This window comes from Bos indicus x Bos taurus, chromosome 10, assembly GCF_003369695.1.
Source record: "Bos indicus x Bos taurus breed Angus x Brahman F1 hybrid chromosome 10, Bos_hybrid_MaternalHap_v2.0, whole genome shotgun sequence".
Classification (NCBI taxonomy): domain Eukaryota; kingdom Metazoa; phylum Chordata; class Mammalia; order Artiodactyla; family Bovidae; genus Bos; species Bos indicus x Bos taurus.
Genome location: NC_040085.1, coordinates 102,862,899 through 102,883,551, shown reverse-complemented (window position 1 = coordinate 102,883,551; position 20,653 = coordinate 102,862,899). Strand labels below are relative to the sequence as shown.

The following is a 20,653-nucleotide window of genomic DNA, read 5'->3' as shown; positions in this document are numbered from 1 at the left end:
ATATCATAAGCTTTTGTTTGCTATGGTGACTATTTTTACTGAGATTTCTGTGGGTTGGCTTCAGACAAAGGACTAGTCATTACTACCAAAGAGCTGAAAGAAGAGTTTGTGTGACTCTAGATTGAATCTGGAAACTCACTTAGACATAACAAATGACTTTAAAATTGTATGGTCACTTCTGACATACAGTGGTCACTTCTGACAGTTCAGGGTGAGAAAGAACAAGTTTGCCTCTTTGTCCAATATTTTTAGCTCCAGCTGAAATTGGAATTTGGTTGTCTTTTTTGATCATCGTCTAATATGTTTTTAGGTGAAATATCTTCTCCAGTATTTCAGCCCTGTTCTTCAGGACCACTTAAGACTGGCTTTTGAGAACTTGCCCTCAGTGTCCAACTCCAGAATGGACAGTGACCAAGTCTGCAACAGGTCCTCACAGGAACTCCAGAGACACAAAGAAGAGATGACAGATTTCTTTCAGATTCTGCTTCAGTGTTCAGAGGTGCCAGACTCCTGGTGCTGGCTCCTGGGAGAAGCAGTGAGACAAAAGGCCCCAATCCTCAGTGTCCTGGCCTCATGTCTCCAGGTGAGGATCTCAGAAAGCCTAAATTAAGGACTCAAGAGGGCAGTAGAAAAAGCTGAAAGAAGACAGAGAAGGCTGACGTCAGGGAGGCTGTGAGGCGAGGGCAGTGAGGCTCCAGCGTGGGTTTGCAGGTCCCTGACACCTGTGCTTCTCCCGCTTAGGCCCTGGGCCGTCTCGTGCGCTTCCTTGTGCCTTAACGTTCAGTAACTGAAGTGGTCAGAGCCCTGGCTCCGGGCTGGCAGTCACAGAGAAGGGTGCTTTGGTGGGCCGACCTCCTCTGCTCTCCTCTTGAGCAGGACGGGGGATGCTCGGAACAGTCCCTTGGTCAGCAGTTCTATGGAGAACAGGCTTGTTTTCTTACACTCAGTACTTCCCTGACCTCCACATAGATCCCCTCAGGCTTTTGGCCTTTTGGTCTACTGTACTCTGCAGGACAGCTTATAATAGTCCCTTGGTTGTTCATTAGAGTTTGTTTCATGTCTGAAGGCTTTTCAAGTCATCTTAACCAATTTAGTGAGGTGACTTGTTCTCAACAGGAAATACCCATCTGTAGTTGTAGCATTGCTGGAAGCTTCCTCAGTCAGGCAGGCCATGTGTAGTCGTTCCTTACTTTGAAGAGTTTTTTCCGCTGGCAGGATGCCAGTGCTCTCTCTTGTCTCTGTGTCTGGATCATCGCCTCTGTGGAGCCCCACGTTGCAGCTGAAGCAGTGGGACCCCTTCAGGACTCAGCGGAGGGCCACGTCTGGGGCCTGGAGGACCTCTCCGTCATCTGGAGGACATTGCTAACAAGGCAGAAGATCAGGACTCTCATCAGAGGTTTCCAGCTTTTCTTTAAGGTAGTGTTAGTTCATTTCTTTCCTCAGTCTAAAGGCCTTACTTCAGAATATCCACCATTGGCTTTTTCAATTATTCCTGTCACTGGGATTTTTTTTCCAAGCCAACAATAGATAGTGATACTAGAACTGTCACTTATTTAGCAAAGTGCTTTATATATATCATTTTAGTTGATTCTTACAATAATCCTGTGTAAAGTAGTATTTTATAAGGATGTTATGAAGTAATATTATCCTCATTTTACACAATGATATACCAAGGCTCACAGAGCTTAAGAAACATGCCCGGGGTCTCAAAATGCTTTAGTAAGTTGTTTACTTACGGTTCAGATCCATACTCTCCAATTCAAAAACTCCTATCCTCTGAACAGAAAGCTCCCATTGAAGTGATGAAATTGTGTTGACTGGTGCCACAGACGAGCAGTAGTTCAGCAGGTCAGTGGAGCCCATCACCCAGGAGTGTGCGCTGGCCACGGTGTCTCAGCTGCGTCCAGTGGAGCGTCCGCTGCTCGTGTGTAGTGGACCAGGCACAGGACAGACAGAAAATGGGCTGTTGAGTAGGTGTGCCTGGCCTGAGGTCTTTTTTCCAGAAGGAAATATAAATTTAATTTCTGTTCTTTTTAACATAGATGATTTCACTTTACTATGAAGCTTTATTAATAGTTTTGTTTTACTGTAACCTCTCTTGTGTTGGCATTATTCATTGAGAAAATAGTATTAAATTTCAGGATTTTGTAACTTCATTCAAACTCTTCCTCAAAGGATTCCCCACTCCTGTTGATGATGGAGATGTATGAACTCTGTATGTTCTTCAAGAATTATAAGGAGGCTGAAGCTAAACTTGTGGAGTTCCAGCAGAGCCTTGAAACTGTAAGTTGGAATTATAGTAATCTTTCTCGCTGATCTGAAATTGACTAAAGTGGCCTCTTGTCTACTCAGAGTCAGGATATGACAACAGGTGAATAGCTGTTAACATGGCATGATTCATACTGAATCATTTATACCACTCCAGAGATGGAGAGGCAGGACAGGAGTCGCAGTGACCTTGCTTATAGCAGATCAGTTGCCATGGATGACAGGGAGGTTTCATCCAGTGTGCTAATGACCTCTGATCAGTGACCTCTGATCAGTGACCTCTGACCACTGACGCCGTAGCCAACCTCAGTGGAAAAGGAATTAATGGTGTCTGCTGTGGATGCTACAGAGGAGTGTGGTGGTTACATGGGCTGTGTTTTGCCAATCCAAAAACAACTTTGAGTGTGAAGGGGCTTTGATACTGCTTTTGTTCACTATGACAGAAAATAATGGCTTTTTCCATCAATACTTGTGGTTTCTGTCCAAATGATGCTGAACCTTATGGTTAATTTCAGGCTTTACCTATTCTGGTGCTTGTTTCGGGCCTGTTTAGCATGTGGAACTGAGTAACCCTATGGAAAAAAGAGGAACGTAGAAAAAAGGAAAAGAAATATGCCTTGGTCCTGCTTGGAGTTTTAGCACTTTTGCCCTCTATCCTAAAAGAGCTCTATGATAAATGAGACAAAACCATATACTGATTTTACCCAACAAATATATCACAATGGAATCTTAGTATAAAATTTTCCTCCCAATCATGTTCATCTTAACTATAGTGAAACTTCTTTAAAGTTTTATTATTTGAAAATATTGAATCGGTTATTCAAATACCCCTGAGGTTCCTAAATTATAGAAAATAGAGACATTCATTTCCTTGGTCTGTCACTCTCCACGACTGGAGCCATACCAGGTAACTTCTTTTTTTTTTTAATTATTTTTTTAAATTGTGATAAAATGCATATAACATTTTTCATTTTAACTGATTTTAAGTGTATAGTTCAGTGGCATTAACTACATTCACATTATTGTACAACCATCACCACAACCATCCATCCTATAGCTTTTTTCATCTTGCAAAACTGAAATTTTATAGCCATTAAACAATAATTCCTCAGTCTCCCCTACCACTAGCCCCTGTCAATCACCATTCTACTTTCTGTGTTTATGATTTTGACTGCGTCCCTCATGGCAGTGGAATCATATAGTACTTTTCTTCTTGTGACTTGCTTATTTCACTAAACATAATATCCTCAAGATTCATCTATGTTGTAGCATGTGTCAGAATGTCCTTCCTTTTTGGTGCTAAATACAATTCCATTGTATTTATATACCAATCTATTCATCTATCAGTAGACATTTGGGTAACGTCTTATGTTTTAGCTATTGCAACTAATACTGCCACGAACATGTTGTACAAATGTCTTGAGACTTTGCTTTCAATTTGTTTGGGTATCTACCTAGAAGTGTAATTGCTGGATGATAATGGGAATTCTATTTTTGGTATTTTGAGAAACTGCCCTACTATTTTCAATAGCAGCTGTACCATTGCCACCAACAGTACACAGGCTTCCGGTTTTCCACATACTCTTAAACACTTGTTGCTTTCTATTTTTTTGATAGCTGTCATCCTAACTGGTGTGAGAATGCTGTCTCGTTGTATTTTTGACTAGCATTCCCCTAATGATTAGTGATGCTGAACATCTTTTCATGTGCTTATTGGCCACTTATATATCTTCTTGGAAGAAACATCTGTTCAAGTCCTTTGCCCATTTTTTTATTTCAATTGTGTTTTGGTTGTTGAGTTTTAGGAATTCTCTACATATTCTGATACTGATCCCATAGCATACATATGATTTGCAAATATTTTCTCCCTTTTTGTGGGTAGCCTTTTTACTCTGTTGACCATGTCTTTTGATACACAAAATTGCTTAAATTTTCATGAAGTCCAGTTTGCATGGTTTTTTGTTGTTGTTACCTGTGCATGTGGTATCCTAGCCAAGAAATTACTGCCAAATCCAGTGTTGTGAAGCTCTTATGTTTTCTTCCAAGAGTTATAATTTTTTAGATGTTACATATTTAGGTCCTTGGTCTGTTTCAAGTGAATTTTTGTGTATGGGTTAGGGTCCAACTTCCTTATTTTGCTTGTGGATACCCAGCTTTCCCAACACCTTTTGTTGAAAAGACTGTTCTTTCTTCTTAAATGGTCTTGGCATCCTTGTCAAAAATAATTGGACCGTGTATGTGAGGGCTTATTTCTGGACTTTCCATTTTAAACCATTGGCTTATATGTCTTGGTTTGGCTATTTTGGTTAGTATAGTAGTTTTGTAGTACGTTTTGAAATCAGGAAGAGTGCTCTGCTGCTGCTGCTGCTGCTAAGTCGCTTCAGTCGTGTCCGACTCTGTGCAGAACCCCGTAGACGGCAGCCCACCAGGCTCTGCCGTCCCTGGGATTCTCCAGGCAAGAACACTGGAGTGGGTTGCCATTGCCTTCTCCATTGTGTGTTTAAAGTTTTTTTTCATGATTGTTTTGGCTATTCAGGGTCCCTTGAGATTCCATATGATTTTAGAATTTTCTGTTAAAAAAATGTCTTGGGGATCTTGATAGGAATTGCATTGAATTTGTAGATTTTGGGGATAGTAATAATATTTTAACTATGGTAGACCTACAATTTATAACCATAGAATGTATTTCCATTTATTTATGTCTTTAATTACTTTCAGTGGTGTTTTGTGGTTTTCATTGTACAGATCTTTTACCTCATTGGTTAAGTTTAATTCCTGAGTACTTTTATTCTTTATTTTTGGCTGTGCCATGTGGCATGTGGAATCTTAGTTCCCTGACAAGGGATTGGACCCACACCCTCTACAGTGGAAATCTTAACCACTGGACCAGAAGGAAAGTCCTATTTTTGATGCTATTGGAAATGGAAAGATTTTATAATTTCCTTTTCAGATTGCTCACTATTTGTATATAGAAATGTAGCTGATTTTTTGGTGTTGACTTTGTATCCTGCAACTTTGCTCATTTACTGTTAAGTTTTATGGTAGAATCTTGAGGATTTTCTATGTAAGATCATACCTGCAAACAGAGATAGTTTTATTTCTTCTTGTATGCCTTTGATTTCCTTTTCTTGCCTAAACCCTCTGGCTAGAACTTACCGAAATGTGTTGACTAGAAAGGGTGGAAGCAGGCATCCTTGTCTTGTTCTTCATCTTAGAGGAATGCTTTCAGTCTTGCACCACGGAGGATGACGTTTGTTGTGGCTTTTTCACGTGAGGGTTTTTTGGGTTTTTTTAAGTTTTACTTATGTGTTTTTGGCTGTGCTAGGTCTTTGGTGCTGCACGTGAGCTTTCTCTAGTTGCGGACAGCAGGGCCTGCTGTCTGTCTGTGGGGTGTGGGCTTCTCCTTGCGGAGGACAGGCTGTAGGGGCCGTGGGCGTCCATAGTTGCAGCATGTGGATTGGTGGCTGTGGTGCCCGGGCTTAGTTATTCCCTGGCATGTGGGATCTTCCTGGACCAGGGATGGGACCTGTGTCTCTTGCTTTGGCAAGCAGATTCTCAACCACTGGACCACCAGGGAAGCCCTCACGTGAGGTTTTTATTATGTGGAGGTCGTTTCCTTCTGTGCCTCGTTTGTTGAGTGTTTTCTTATCATGCAGTGGTGTTTTAATTTTGTCAGATGCCTTTTCTGCATCAATTGAGATGATCATGTGTTTTTTTTTTCCTTCATTCTGTTGAAAACTGTGATATGTACATTGAATTTTGTATGTTGAACCATTCTTGCATTCCAGAAATAAATTCTATTTGGCTGTGGTATACAGTCCTTTTAATATGCTGCTGAATTCATTTTGCCAGCCTTGTATTAAGGATTTTTGCATCGGTGTTTATAAGGGAGATTAGTCTGTAGTTTTCTTTTAGTGTCTTTATCTGTCTTTGGTATCAAGTTTATACTGGTTTCATAGACTAAGTTGAGAAGTGTTTTCTCTAGTTTTTTGAAAAAGTTTGAGGAGGACTGGTATCAATTCTTCTTTAAATGTTTGGTAGAATTCACCAGTAAACCCATTAGGTCCATGACTTTGCTTTGTTAGAAATTGGTTTTGGTTGGGAGATTTTGACTACTGATTAAATCTCCTTACTAGGAGATTTGGTCAGATTATCTAATTCTTTGTGATTTATTCTTGGTAGGTTTTGTGTTTCTAGGAATTTGTCCATTTCATCTCGGTTATCCAATTTATTGCCGTACAATTGTTCATAGTACTCTCTTATAACTCTTTCTGTAGAATAGGTAGTAATGTCCCCACTTTTATTGCTGATTTGGTAATTTGAGTCTTCTTTCTTTAAAAGTTGTTTAATTTTCATAATTTTGTGAGTGTTCCAGTTTTCCTTCTGTTACTGACTTATAAATCATCCCATTGTTGTCAGAGAAGATACTTCATATGATATCTGTCTTTTAAAATCTGCTGCTGCTGCTGCTAAGTCGCTTCAGTCGTGTCCAACTCTGTGCGACCCTGTAGACGGCAGCCCACCAGGCTCCCCCGTCCCTGGGATTCTCCAGGCAAGAACACTGGAGTGGGTTGCCATTTCCTTCTCCAATTTTAAAATCTATTGAGACTTAATTACAGTTTAACATAAGTTCTCTCCTGAAAGATATGCCATGTGGACTTGAGAAGAATGTGTTTTTTATTGTTGTTGGATAGAGTATTCTGTGGATGTCTGTTAGATCTAGTTGGTTTTATGTGGAGTCCTCTGTTTCCTTCCTTGTCTCCTGCCAGCTTGTTCTGTTCATTACTGTCAGCAGAGCACAGGCGCCGTGGAGATGCTGCAGGTTAAGTTCCAGACAACAGCAGTGACGTGCACGTAGCAAAGTGCGTCGCAGGTGCTTTTCTTTTCTTGTGCAGTTACGTTTACACCGCAGTGTCGCTTGCTGAGTCTGCAGTGGAGTCATGTCTGCATTGGGAAGATCCCCTGGAGGAGGGAGTGGGAGTTCACCCACTCCACTACTCTTGCCTGGAGAATTCCATGGACAGAGGAGCCTGCTGGGCTGTAGTCCATGGGGTCACAAAGAGTTGGACATGACTGAGTGACTAACACTTTCACTACAGTTTCATATATATTTACAGACCTTAATTTTAAAAGTTTATTGCTAAAAAATTCTAACCATTATCTGAGCTTTCACTGAGTAATAACCCTTTTGTAATAGTAATATCAAAGATCACTATAGTGAATATTATAATAATTAAAAAGTTTGAAATACTGTGAGAATTACCAAGACATCACTGAGATTAAAAAGTAAACTAGTGCTTTTGGGAAAATGACGCTAACAGACTCGCTCAGCTTAGAGTCGCCATAACCCTTCAATTTGTAAAAATGCAGTATCTGCACAGCCCTGTAAAGCACAGCACAGTAAATGAAGTATGCCAGTATTGAGGTCTCCCACGATTATTGTGGAACCGTCTGTTTTTCCTTCAGTTCTATCAGTTTTTGCTTCGTGTATTTTGATGCTCTGTTATTGGATGTGTAAATGTTTATAATTGTTATGTTTTCTTGCTGTACTGAATGGCTTGCAAGTGCACATTGTCCTTTTCTGGTTCTTTTGACCTTTTTAACCTAAGGTCTGTTTGGTCTGATATTAGTACAGCCACCTCTGCTTTCTCTTGGTTGTTTACTATTTACACAGAATACCTTTTTCCATCTTTTCACTTTCAGCCTGTGTCTTTGGATCTCAAATTAAACTCTTGTAGACAATATACCATTTCTGTCCTTTATCGAGCCCATCTTGAAGAGATCTCTAGTCTTTCCCATTCTGTTGTTTTCCTCTATTTCTTTGCATTTATTGCTGAAGAAGGCTTTCTTATCTCTCCTTGGTATATTTTGGAACTCTGCATTCAAATGGGAATATCTTTCCTTTTCTCCTTTGCATTTCTTTTCTTGGGGATGGTCTTGATCCCTGTCTCCTGTACAATGTCACGAACCTCCATCCATAGTTCATCAGGCAATCTGTCAGTTCTAGTCCCTTAAATCTATTTCTCACTTCCACTGTATAATCATTAGGGATTTGATTTAGGTCATACCTGAATGGTCTAGTGGTTTTTCCTGCTGCTGCTGCTGCTGCTGCTAAGTCACTTCAGTCATGTCTGACTCTGTGCGACCCCATGGATGGCAGCCCACCAGGCTCCCCGTCCCTGGGATTCTCCAGGCAAGAACACTGGAGTGGGTTGCCATTTCTTTCTTCAATGCATGAAAGTGAAAAGTAAAAGTGAAGTCGCTCAGACGTGTCTGACCCTCAGCGACCCCATGGACTGCAGCCTTCCAGGCTCCTCCATCCATGGGATTTGCCAGGCAAGAGTACTGGAGTGGGGTGCCATTGCCTGCTCCGAGTGGTTTTCCCTACTGTCTTCAATTTAAGTCTGAATTTGGCAATAAGGAGTTCATGATCTGAGCCACAGTCAGCTCCGGGTCTTGTTTTTGCTGACTGTATAGAGCTTCTCCATCTTTGGCTGCAGAGAAAATAATAAGTCTGATTTTGGTGTTGACCATCTGGTGATGTCCATGTGTCTTCTCCTGTCTTGTTGGAAGAGGGTGTTTGCTATGACCAGTGCGTTCTCTTGGCAAAACTCTATTAGTCTTTGCCCTGCCTCATTCCATATTCCAAGGCCAAATTTGCCTGTTACTCCAGGTGTTTCTTGACTTCCTGCTTTTGCATTCCAGTCCCCTATAATGAAAAGGACATCTTTTTGGGGTGTTCTTTCCAAAAGGTCTTGTAGGTCTTCATAGAACCATTCTACTTTAGCTTCTTCAGCGTTACTGCTTAGAGCATAGGCTTGGATTACCGTGAATGGTTTGCCTTGGAAACGAACAGAGATCATTCTGTCGTTTTTGAGATTGCATTTAAGTACTGCATATCAGACTCTTTTGTTGACCATGATGGCTACTCCACTTCTTCTAAGGGATTCTTGCCCACAGTAGTAGAATAATGGTCATCTGAATTAAATTCACCCATTCCAGTCCATTTTAGTTCACTGATTACTAGAATGTCGACATTCACTCTTGCCGTCTCCTGTTTGACCACTTGAAATTTGCCTTGATTCATGGACCTGACATGCCAGGTTCCCATGCAGTATTGCTCTTTACAGCACTGGACCTGGACGTGGAACAACAGACCAGTTCCAAATAGGAAAAGGAGTACGTCAAGGCTGTATATTGTCACCCTGCTTATTTAACTTCTGTGCAGAGAAATGCTGGACTGGAAGAAGCACAAGCTGGAATCAGGACTGCCGGGAGAGATACTCTGGTTTCTCCTCAAAGCGTATAAATCTTTCGCCTTTTACTAAAGATTGCCGGGAGAAATATCAATAACCTCAGATATGCAGATGACACCACCCTTATGGCAGAAAGTGAAGAGGAACTAAAAAGCCTCTTGATGAAAGTGAAAGAGGAGAGTGAAAAAGTTGGCTTGAAGCTCAACATTCAGAAAACTAAGATCATGGCATCTGGTCCCACCACTTCATGGCAAATAGATGGGGAAACAGTGTCAGACTTTATTTTTTTAGGCTCCAAAATCACTGCAGATGGTGACTGCAGCCATGAAATTAAAAGACGCTTGACTCCTTGGAAGGAAAGTTATGACCAACCTAGATAGCATATTCAAAAGCAGAGATATTACTTTAACAACAAAGGTCTCTCTAGTCAAGGCTATGGTTTTTCCAGTGGTCATGTATGGATGTGAGAGTTGGACTGTGAAGAAGGCTGAGCACCAAAGCATTGATGCTTTTGAACTGTGGTGTTGGAGAAGACTCTTGAGAGTCCCTTGGACTGCAAGGAGATCCAACCTGTCCATCCTAAAGGAGATTAGTCCTGGGTATTCATTGAAAGAACTGATGCTGAGGCTGAAACTCCAATACTTTGGCCACGTGATGCGAAGAGTTGACTCATTGGAAAAGACCCTGATGCTGGGAAGGATTGGGGGCAGGAGAAGAAGGGGACGACAGAGGATGAGACGGCTGGATGGCATCACCAACTCGATGCACATGAGTTTGGGTGAACTCCAGGAGTTGGTGATGGACAGGGAGGCCTGGCGTGCTGCGATTCATGGAGTCACAAAGAGTCGGACACGACTGAGCCACTAAACTAAACTGAACTGAGACAACATAAGTTGGATTGCATGTTTTCATCCATCTGCCAATCTCTGTCTTTTAGTTGGAGAGTTTAATCTGTTTACATATGAAGTAATTACTGATAACGAAGGACTTCTATTGTTGTGCGATTTGTTTTCTGTATAACTTACAGCTTTTGTGTCCCTCATCTCTTGCATTAGTGTCCTTTTTTGTGTTTAGTTGATTTCTTTGTGTAGTAAAATGTTTACATTTCTTTCTCATTTCAGTTTGTGTCTATTCTATAGCTGTTTTCTTAGTTGTTACCATGGAAGTTACACTTAACATCCCAAAGTTACAACACTTTAACTTGAATTTTATAGAGGTTTAACTTTAGTAGCGGACAAACTGCTACTTTACAGCACTGACCCCACTCCTGTTGGTTGTTGATGTCACAAAACTACATCTTAAACATTATGTGCCTGGAAACATAAACTAATATTTCTTTTCAAAGCATTAGTCTCTTAAATTATAAAGAAAACAAGATTTGGAATTACAGGTCAAAGTTACAGTAATATTAGGGTAAACTAATAATTGTTCTTTTTGCTTTAAATGTATTGGTCTCTTAAACTATATAGAAAACAAAAAGCTATTGCTGCCACAATACTGGCTTTTATAACTGGCCATTTATTTGCTTTTACTGAGCTCTTAGTTTCTCCACATGGCTTCGAGGTAGTGTCTAGTGTCCTTTTATTTTACCTTGCAGGACTCCCTTGAACACTTCCTGCAATGCAGGCCTAGTAGGCCCAGATTTCCCAGCTTTTTTAATCTGGGAATATCCTGATTTCTCCGTCACTTCTGAAGGGGAGTTTTGCCAGATACCATATTCTTTTTTCTTTTTTTTTAAGTAAGACATCTAATGTATTTTTAAAATTGATTTATTAATTTATTGTTGTGTTGATTTCTGCCATACATCTACATCAATCAGCCACAGGTTTAATTCCCCAACCAGGGATTGAACCCCTGACCCCTGCAGTGGAAGTATAAAATCTTAACCACTGGACTGTCCCTTTAATGTCCTAATCTTTAATGTCTGGCTCCCAACGGAAAAAGCAAAAAAGAAGAGGGGGTTGAAAAGGGCACCAGCCTTTTAAATCCCCTGGAAGTCACTTCAGTTGAAGGGAGTAGAGCTTGCAACAGCAATCAGTTCAGTTCAGTCACTCAGTCGTGTCCAACTCTTTGCGACCCCATGTACCACAGCATGCCAGACCTCCCTGTCCATCACCAACTCCGGGAGTCTGCCCAAATCCACGTCCATTGAGTTGGTGATGCCATCTAACCATTTCATCTTCTGTCGTCCCCTTCTCCTCCTGCCCTCAATCTTTCCCAGCATCAGGGTCTTTTCAAATGAGTCAACTCTTCGCATCAGGTGGCCAAAGTATTGGAGTTTCAGCTTCAGCATCAGTCCTTCCAATGAAGGCCCAGGACTGATCTCCTTTAGGATGGACTGGTTGGATCTCCTTGCAGTCCAAGGGACTCTCAAGAGTCTTCTCCAACACCACAGTTCAAAAGCATCAATTCTTCGGCACTCAGCTTTCTTTATAGTCCAACTCTCACATCCATACGTGACCACTGGAAAAACCATAACCTTGACTATATGGACCTTTGTTGACAGAGTAATGTCTCTGCTTTTCAATACGTTGTCTGTAGGTTGGTCATAACTTTCCTTCCAAGGAGTAAGTGTCTTTTAATTTCATGGCTGCAGTCATCATCTGCCGTGATTTTGGAGCCCAAAAAAATAGTCTTCCACCGTTTCCCCATGTATTTGCCATGAAGTGATGGGACCAGATGATCTTAGTTTTCTGAATGTTGAGCTTCAAACCAACTTTTTCACTCATCAAGAGGCTCTTTAGTTCTTTGGTTTCTGCCATAAGGGTGGTGTCGTCTGCATATCTGAGGTTATTGATATTTCTCCCAGCAATCTTGATTCCAGCTTGTGCTTTCTCCAGTCCAGCGTTTCTCATGATGTACTCTGCATAGAAGGTAAATAAGCAGGGTGACAATATATAGCCTTGATGTACTCCTTTTCCTATTTGGAACCAGTCTGCTTGCAACAGTAGGGGAGGTGAAATATCAGTGTCTGCCTGCCTCTCTATTTGCACTGTGGTCAGAAGCAGCAAACAGAGCTCGTATCTTTGAAAGACCCAAGGTTCTTTATGCCACCCCTGCTGTCTCCTCGACACCAGGGGCGTGTAAACTGCTCCAGGAACACGTGCAGGCTGCCTTCCAGGTGGCTAGGAGGGAGAAGGAGATAGCTGCCACTGCGCTGGGGCCTGAAATGGACCAAAATTATCCACAGTTTATGTTGCTAGTTTTCCTCTGGAAGTTGTAAGGCTTTAGCAGACCCCAGCGTTCCAAAAGAGTTCCATGTTGCACAGATTCTGCGAAGTAATTGTCGTCTAGGTGACGAGACAGAATTCTGGTGTTTTAAATCTGCTGTTCTACACACAGACGTGTACAGTTTTTTAAAAAGGAATTTATTTTTTAGAGCAGTTTTGGTCCACAACAGAATTGAGAGGAATGTACAGAGATTTCCCATGTACCTCCTGCTCCCACACAGGCGTGGCCTCCCCTGTTATCTGTACCACTCGCCAGAATGATGTGTTACCAGGGATAAACCTACGATGACACATCCTAGTCACCCCAGCCCACAGTTTACCTTAGGGTTCACTCTTGCTGTACCTTCTTTGGGTATGTATTTCCACAAGTGTGTATGACTTCAGCCCATGATTGCAGTGTGGACAGCGTGTTTTCACTGCCCTGAAAGTCCTCTGTGCGGCCTGTCCGTCCCTCCCCGCCCCAGTCATTGATAACCACTGTTGCTTTTACTGTCTGCACAGTTTGGCCTTTTCCAGAATATGGTAAATTGTAATACAGAATGTAGACTTTTTAGATTGCCTTCTAAATGTGTAACACACATTTAAGTTTCTTTTATGTCTTTTTCATGGCTTGATAGATCATTTCTTTTTAGTGTAGAATAATACCACGTTGTCTGGATATGCCAGTCCATTCACCCACTGCAGGACATCTTGGTTGCTTCCAAGTTTTAGCAGTTACGAAGCCAAAAACTGCTCTAAACATGCACCTGCAGGTTTTTGTGTGGACGTTAAGTTTTCAGCTCATTTGGGAGAATACTAAGGAATACTCGGGTCATGTGGTCAGAGTGTGTTTAGTTTGGGGAGAGGCCACCAAACTGTCTTCCAAAACAGCTGTGCTGTTGTGCGTTCCCACCAGCAATGCAAGTGAGCTCCTGAGTCTCCATGTCCTTGCTAACCTCTGGTCTTGTCAGAGTCCAGACCTTGGCCATGCTAATAGGTATGTTGTGGTATCTCATTGTCGTCTCATTTTGCATTTCCCTGATGATGTATGGTATGGATCTTTTTCTCATATGCTTATTAGCCATTTGTGTATGTTTTTGGTCAGGTGTCTATTAAGGTCTTTAGCCTATTTGTTTTAAATAGTGTTGTTTATTTTCTCCTTGTTTAGTTTGAAGAGCTCTTTGTGTATTTTGGGTAACAGTACCTTAAAATCAAATGTGTATGTTGCACATGTGTTTTCCAGGCTGCGGCTTGTCATCTGATTCTCTTGACACTGTCTTTTGTAGGGCAGAGGTTTGTAATTTTATTGAAGTCCAGCTTATCAGTTATTCCTTTCATGGATTATTTCTTCGATATTTTATCTTGAAAAGGCATCACCACACGCAAGGTCATCTATGTTTCCTCCCATGTTAACTCCTAGGAGTTTCCTAGTTTTGCGTTTTACCCTTTGCTCCTCCAGGGTATACTCTTCCTCTTGCCTGTCTGCTCCTGCCTCAGCTGCTACTAAGGCTGAGTGCAGCTGTTCCGTCTTTGCCTCAGCTCTTTACTTCCATATGTTTCTTCGTTTAACCAGTTCCATCATCTGTCTGCTGTAGACCCTCTTCTTAGAGCAATAGAGGTAGGGAATCAAGGAAATAAAGACGAAGAAGTAATACTCTGATTCAGGCCTAGTGTAGCTGCTGCTTGGGGTCATCTTCCTGTTAACACTTGTAGCATTTGATTGAAATGACAAAAACTCAGGCTTAGTAATCTCAATTAGTAATTGAGATTCTTCTGTAATGAAAGTATAAACTATAAGCACACCAGTACAGCCAGCTCAGAAATGTTAAGCAAGTCTCTTTAAGAGGTCTTCACATGTGAATTTCAAATCTTCTGGACTCCAAGGCAGGCTTAGACCCTCTCTGAAGGAAGAAGCTGCCAAGTGAAGCATGTCTGGTTAATTTCAGTCACGCGCAGGGCTATAAGTTTGGCAGTCTCTATCTTGGGGGTGTTTGCATTGCTTCACTCTATTCAATCTTTAGTTCTCTCTGCCTTTTTAAACTTTCACACACATAGCTCTCTACACCGGAATTTCCCACAAAAAAGACAAACTGCAAAGCTGGCAAAGAGGGTTTATATTTGCTACACCAGTTACTGCTGTCTGAAAAGGACCTGAAGGAAGCATCCTCCTTTGTGATGGGAGATGCCTTTGATGGGACCTTGGCTTTTTTAGACATTCCCAAGTTTGGGAGATTTTGATTTGCTGTTCCTGTGAAACCACTTTCCCTACCCCTCTCTTCTTTTTCATAGCTTGAGACAGCAGCCACAAGGGTCCCCGCTGCCATCCCTGCGCCATGGCTGAAGGAACACGTGTGTTTTCTTTTGAAGCTCATGCTGCAGCAGTGTAGCACCCAGTATGAGCTGGGGAGGCTCTTACAGCTGTTTGTTGGAATAGAGCATCTCTTCTCTGATGGTAAGCCAGTCCTTGCATTTAACTTGCTGCTAGAAGTTAGCATACTTAATCTTGAACATAGTTTAGAAGAGCATTCAGGAAGTTAAAACGCATGTGATCTAAAACATTGTAGGCAAGAACGTGGTGTGAAGAAGAGGTGACAGGAAACTTCACCCAAGGTTAAAGCATTTAAAACAGCACAACAGGGCGGGACGCAGCTAACGCGACTCTCCGGATTCTGGGCCAACAGCCAGGCTTCCCCGCCGCCGGCCTGCCCTGTCACTGCTTCTCTTTTCTCTGACAAGTGACCTTAATGTGTCGTCGTTGCTCAAGGTCACCAACTTGTTTCAGGGATGCCTAAATCATTTTGAAGGTTTTAAGAGACAAATTGTGCTGATTTTTTGCAGATTCCTCTAGACATTGGCAGTCTCTAAGCTTATTGCTGATTGAATGAAACTAGTATTCCCTTATTTTCTTTTCTACTTTTTGAGAATTTCAAGTTTTTGTTGAGCGGTAATGTTACTCTTTTACACTAGATCCTAGTATTTTTCCACTCCCAGGGTTGGTTATTTTATCACATTTAAACTCACAGATGTTCAACCGGAAGCTCGCATTTGCACAGAACAGTGCTAGAATACCTGGGCTTCGTGCCAGTCTTGTAGGCTGTGCGAGCTTGAAGGAAAGAGGGGGTGTTTCCAACATGTATTATATACGAGCTACTTGTCAGTTACTGTGTAGATCCTTTTAGTATATTGTCATTGGTCTATAGTAACTTTAATTTTTTCAGAAATGAATTTCCTGTTTTCTTGCCAAAGTACCATATCTTAAAAGATTACAAAGATTGTCTGTGTTGTTAACCATTACCATAATGTCTTATTCACATAATTACATTGTTTTTATATAATATTTTTATGTGTATACCATGTATGTGCTTAGAGAAAAGAAATATGTTTTTTTTTTTTTTAACTTACATTATATATCATGCCAGCATAGAAAGCCAGCACACCCATACTGGTGGTTATTACACAAGGTGTCTCCGTCCCTGGAATTAGCTACATCCCAGCACAGCCCAGCAGGTGACAGGGGGAGCAGGCCCTGTGGAATGGTTTACATGCCCCTTCTTTATCACAGGGCAGACGGAGGCTCTGTGTTACTCTATCTGAGAGTAGGCACAAACCGAACCACATAAATTATTGGCAGAGAATTCCTAGTGTTACTCAGGATAAGAATTTCTAGGGCAGATAAATATTGTATCATTTCACTTACATGTGGAGTCTAAAGAGTGAATGGACAAGCAGAACAAAACAGAAGCAGACTCACAGGTGCCAAGAACAGACTGGTAGTTGCCGGAGGGAGGAGGGTGAGGGGATGGGCAGAGTAAGAAGAGGACTGAGAGGCACACACTCCAGTTATAAAGGAAATGAGCCACAGGAGGCACTGGACAGCCTAGGGAATATAGTCACTAAACGTGTAATAACTTTGTGTGGTGGCAGATAGTTACTGGATGTATCATGGTAATTATTTTGTAATGTTCAGAAATGTCAGGGGCTTCCCTGGTGACTCACTGGTTAAGAATCCACCTGCCAATGCAGGAGACATGGGTTCGATCCCTGATCCAGGAAGATCCCACATGCTGGAGAGCAGCTAAGCCCGTGTGCCACGACTGTTGAGCCTGTGCTCCAGAGCCCACGTGCCACAGCTTCTGAAGCCCGCATACCCTAAAGCATCCACTCATGTAACAGAGAAGCCACCTCAGGGGAAGCCTGCACCCCGCAACCAAGAGAAGACCCTGCTTGCCACAATTAGAGAAGAACCCATGTGGCAACAGAGATACAGCACAGCCAAAAATAACTAACTAAATAAAAGAATTTAAATAATAAAGGTTAAAAAAAATAACGAATCACTGTGTTGTACACCTGAAACTGACGTAATGTTGTAAGTCAATTATCGTTGGATTAACATTTCCTGGGGACGTCACGAATTGCTTAGCTGGGTCTCCTTGGTGGACTGCATTAGGCAGATGTCTGGGAGAGCACACGGTGCTCCGTTCTGAATGCCAGGGAACCACATTAGAGTTCTGGCTATTGTCAAGCTGTCCTGCAGGTTATGTATGTTGATCCACGTGATGCTTAACGTAAATGAATGAGTGAACAATCATAAAAAGAGATTTAAGGTAGAAAAATCTGGGAAAAGATGGAACTAACCTGAAAGGCCAAATCTTCCCAAGGTTAACTGAGTTGCTACTACAAAGTAGGCCACCAGCTTCTGCCTGGTGTGTAAAGGTAGAGTGCATGTGCTAATCTCTAATAGTTCTTACTACATAGGAGCTGCCTTTGGCTTCCTCTGCCAGCCAAGCAGAGTGGAGAAATAGGTTGTTGTTTTCCCTTTAAGCACAGTATTAGGTTAAATATACACATTCTCCCCTCATATTTAGTTGCTCTTGAAATGGCCATATCGGTATTTTGCTTCTATTTTTTAATATTTCATTTTATTTTAATGCTTATATCTGCTTCTGTTTGGCACAGGTCCAGATGTGAAGAAGCTGTGTGTCCTTAGTCAGATTTTGAAGGATACACCCATAGCCATTAATCGTGCAATCATTACTAGCTACAGCCTTGAGAATTTTCAGCGTGAATGTAGGTCAGTTTTGGAAAAACTGGAGACAGACGGACACTTTGCTTTGGCCAGGAGGGTAGCAGAACTAGCTGAGTTACCTGTGGACGACTTGGTAATTGAAGAGGTATCATTAGTCTTTTAAGTTTTTTAAAAACTGAGCTTTTTGAACCAGCATTATTTGGAGAATTCAGTGAAATATGTGACTTATCAGAGATTATAGTTTTTCACTTTTGACACACAGATTACTTTCAGAAATGGATGAGCCTGCAGTGCCCATTTTTAAGGAATGTTTGCTTTAATATAAAGTTAGCTTACAGGACATGCTTCAACTATATTGAATAGAATTAAATATAGTGTGGCTTCCTCTTGAACTTCATTCAATTAGATAAGTTTAGAATTGTTTTTCATATTTTAACTTTCCATGTAAAACTTCCAGGATCATCTGTAGCCAAGTCCCATGTTCTCTAGTTTGATTTGGATTCTTACAAGTAGGGAGCATTAACATTTATGATACTTCTTTATCTAGGAAAAGCTAAGAATTGCTTTGCTCAATTTCACAGATAACACAGGAAATGCAGACCTTAAAGCACATTGACCAGTGGTCCCTGAAACAAGCACGAATTGACTTCTGGAAAAAATGTCATGAGAATTTTAAGAAAAATTCCGTTTCCAGCAGAGCAGCTTCTTCTTTTTTCTCAGCCCAGGCCCTGTGGGCAGGTGAGTGCCCCGCTGCAGGGGGTCCCAGCAGCGCCGAGGAGCGCCACCTGCTGCTCACGCTGGCAGGGCACTGGCTCGCCCGGGAGGACCCTGTGCCTTTGGAGGACCTGGAGGGCCTGGAGAAGCAGATCTGGCTCTGCCGTGTCGCCCAGCACACCCTCAGGGGGAGCCAGGAGGAAGGAGGGCCCAGAGCGCCTCAGCAGGCCTCAGCTGGAGGTGAACTTTCCTTTGATGGCTTAGCCAGTGAGTTTTCATTCTCTAACTTGGCTGTTCTGAACACATCAAAATACTTAGAACTTACTGGCTTTCCATCCAGAGATATTTGTGACAATGAACTGAACTGGAAGGAGCAGGCATCCCTTAACTGTTTGATCGGGCGCCTGCTGGATGACGGCTGTGTGCACGAAGCAAGCCGAGCGTGCCGGTATTTTCGTTTCTATCACCAAGACGTCGCCTTGGTGTTGCACTGCAGAGCTCTGGCTTCAGGGGAGGCTAGTGTGGACGACCTGCACCCGGAGATCCTCGCGCTCTTACGAAGTACTGAGCTTCCTGAGGAAGAAGAGGAAGCTGGTATCCCCCTAAGGAAAGTCCAGAGCAGTAAGTGAAGGTCATGCTGCTGCCTCCTGTGAGGTGCCATTTGGCATTCTCTCCAGGTAGAAAGAGACTTTTGACACACCAGTTACACAAAGTTAAGGGTAATCCATAAACTAGGTAATTAACTACTCAATGAAGTAGAAACACCTGTATCTTTAATTAGCTATGTAGCAAGATTAGAGGGAATCTATCTGATTTACAATTAATTCACTGAAATTTACTCTATGTAAATAATCATGTTTCCAATTGTACTTGATCACATTTAGAATTATGGGTGATTTTTTACATTAAGCTTAAATTCTGTGATCTTGCTAAAGTCACTTATCCTAAGAGTTTTCTTGTAGATTCCTTGGGATTTTCTATGGAGACAGTCATATCTGCAAACAGAGGCGGTTCTATTTCCTTCTTTCCAATCTCTTTACCTTATTAATTATTCTTGATTTATTGTACTAGCAAGGACTTCCATCCTTGCCTTGTTACTGGTCTTAAGGAGGAGGCGTTTAGCCTTTCATCATTAAGTATTAGATTAAGATTTTTGAAGATACCTTTGTCGTGTTGAGGGAGTTCTATTCCTAATTTGCTGAGAGTTTTTATCATGAATCATTGTTGAATTTTGTCTTTTTTTCCTTCATCCATTGGTATGATTGTGATTTCTTCTTCTCTAGACTAGTAGTACAGTGCGTGTGTGTGATAAGTCACTTCAGTCCTGTCCGACTCTTTGCAGCCCTAGGGACTGTAGCTTACCAGGCTCTTCTGTTCATGGGGATTCTTCAGCCAAGAATACTGGAGTGGGTTGCCGTGTCCTCCTCCAGGGGATCTTCCTGACCCAGGGATTGAAACCATCCATGTCTCACATCTCCTGCCTTGGCAGGCAGATTCTTCATCACTGGCAGCACCTGGGAGGCCCCAGTAATACAGTAGATTACATTAATTGATTTTTTAAAATACTGAACCAGCTTTTTGTATTCCTAGGGAAAAGCTCACTTGGTTAGGGTACATTATTCTTTTTGATATATTACTGGAATCAGCTTACTTTGTTGAGAATGTTTACATTTATGTGCAAGAAGAATATTGATCTGTACTCTCCTTTTTCATACTCTCTTTGGTTTTTGCATCAGAGTAATGGCTGGATGGCATCACCGACTCGATGGACGTGAGTCTGAGTGAGCTCCAGGAGTTGGTGATGGACAGGGAGGCCTGGCGTGCCGCGATTCATGGGGTCGCAAAGAGTCGGACACGACTGAGTGACTGAACTGAATGCCAGTTTCATGAGTTGGAAAGTTTCCCTCCTCTTCTGTTTTCTAGAAAACTTTGTATGGAATTGGTGTTATTTCTTCTTCAAATGTTCAATAGAATTTAGCAGTAAAACCATCTAAACCTGGAGATTTTTGTTTTGGAAGATTTTTAACTACAAATTTAATTTATTTCACAGTTATATGACTAATCAGGTTATTATTATTTTTTTTTTATCTTGGGTGGGTTTTGGTAGTTTGTGTTTTTTGAGGAAACCTTCTTTTCTTGCCTTTGGGTTATTTTAACAGTTTTTAGTCTTCCATTTTAAT

The 20,653-nt window shown here is 41.7% G+C and overlaps 1 protein-coding gene and 1 pseudogene across 3 annotated transcripts in view; both read left to right on the top strand.

The window, feature by feature from the left end:
- Window positions 1–20,653, top strand: part of SPG11 (SPG11, spatacsin vesicle trafficking associated) — a 76,584-nt gene that overhangs the window by 42,122 nt on the left and 13,809 nt on the right. For all 3 annotated transcript variants that reach the window (XM_027552739.1, XM_027552740.1, XM_027552741.1), the window contains exons 25-30: window positions 311–583; window positions 1,216–1,416; window positions 2,176–2,283; window positions 15,023–15,185; window positions 17,690–17,904; window positions 18,341–19,094. In XM_027552739.1, coding sequence (XP_027408540.1) covers window positions 311–583; window positions 1,216–1,416; window positions 2,176–2,283; window positions 15,023–15,185; window positions 17,690–17,904; window positions 18,341–19,094 — 1,714 coding nt within the window. The remainder of the gene's footprint in view (window positions 1–310; window positions 584–1,215; window positions 1,417–2,175; window positions 2,284–15,022; window positions 15,186–17,689; window positions 17,905–18,340; window positions 19,095–20,653) is intronic.
- Window positions 9,555–9,622, top strand: LOC113900566 (annotated as a pseudogene).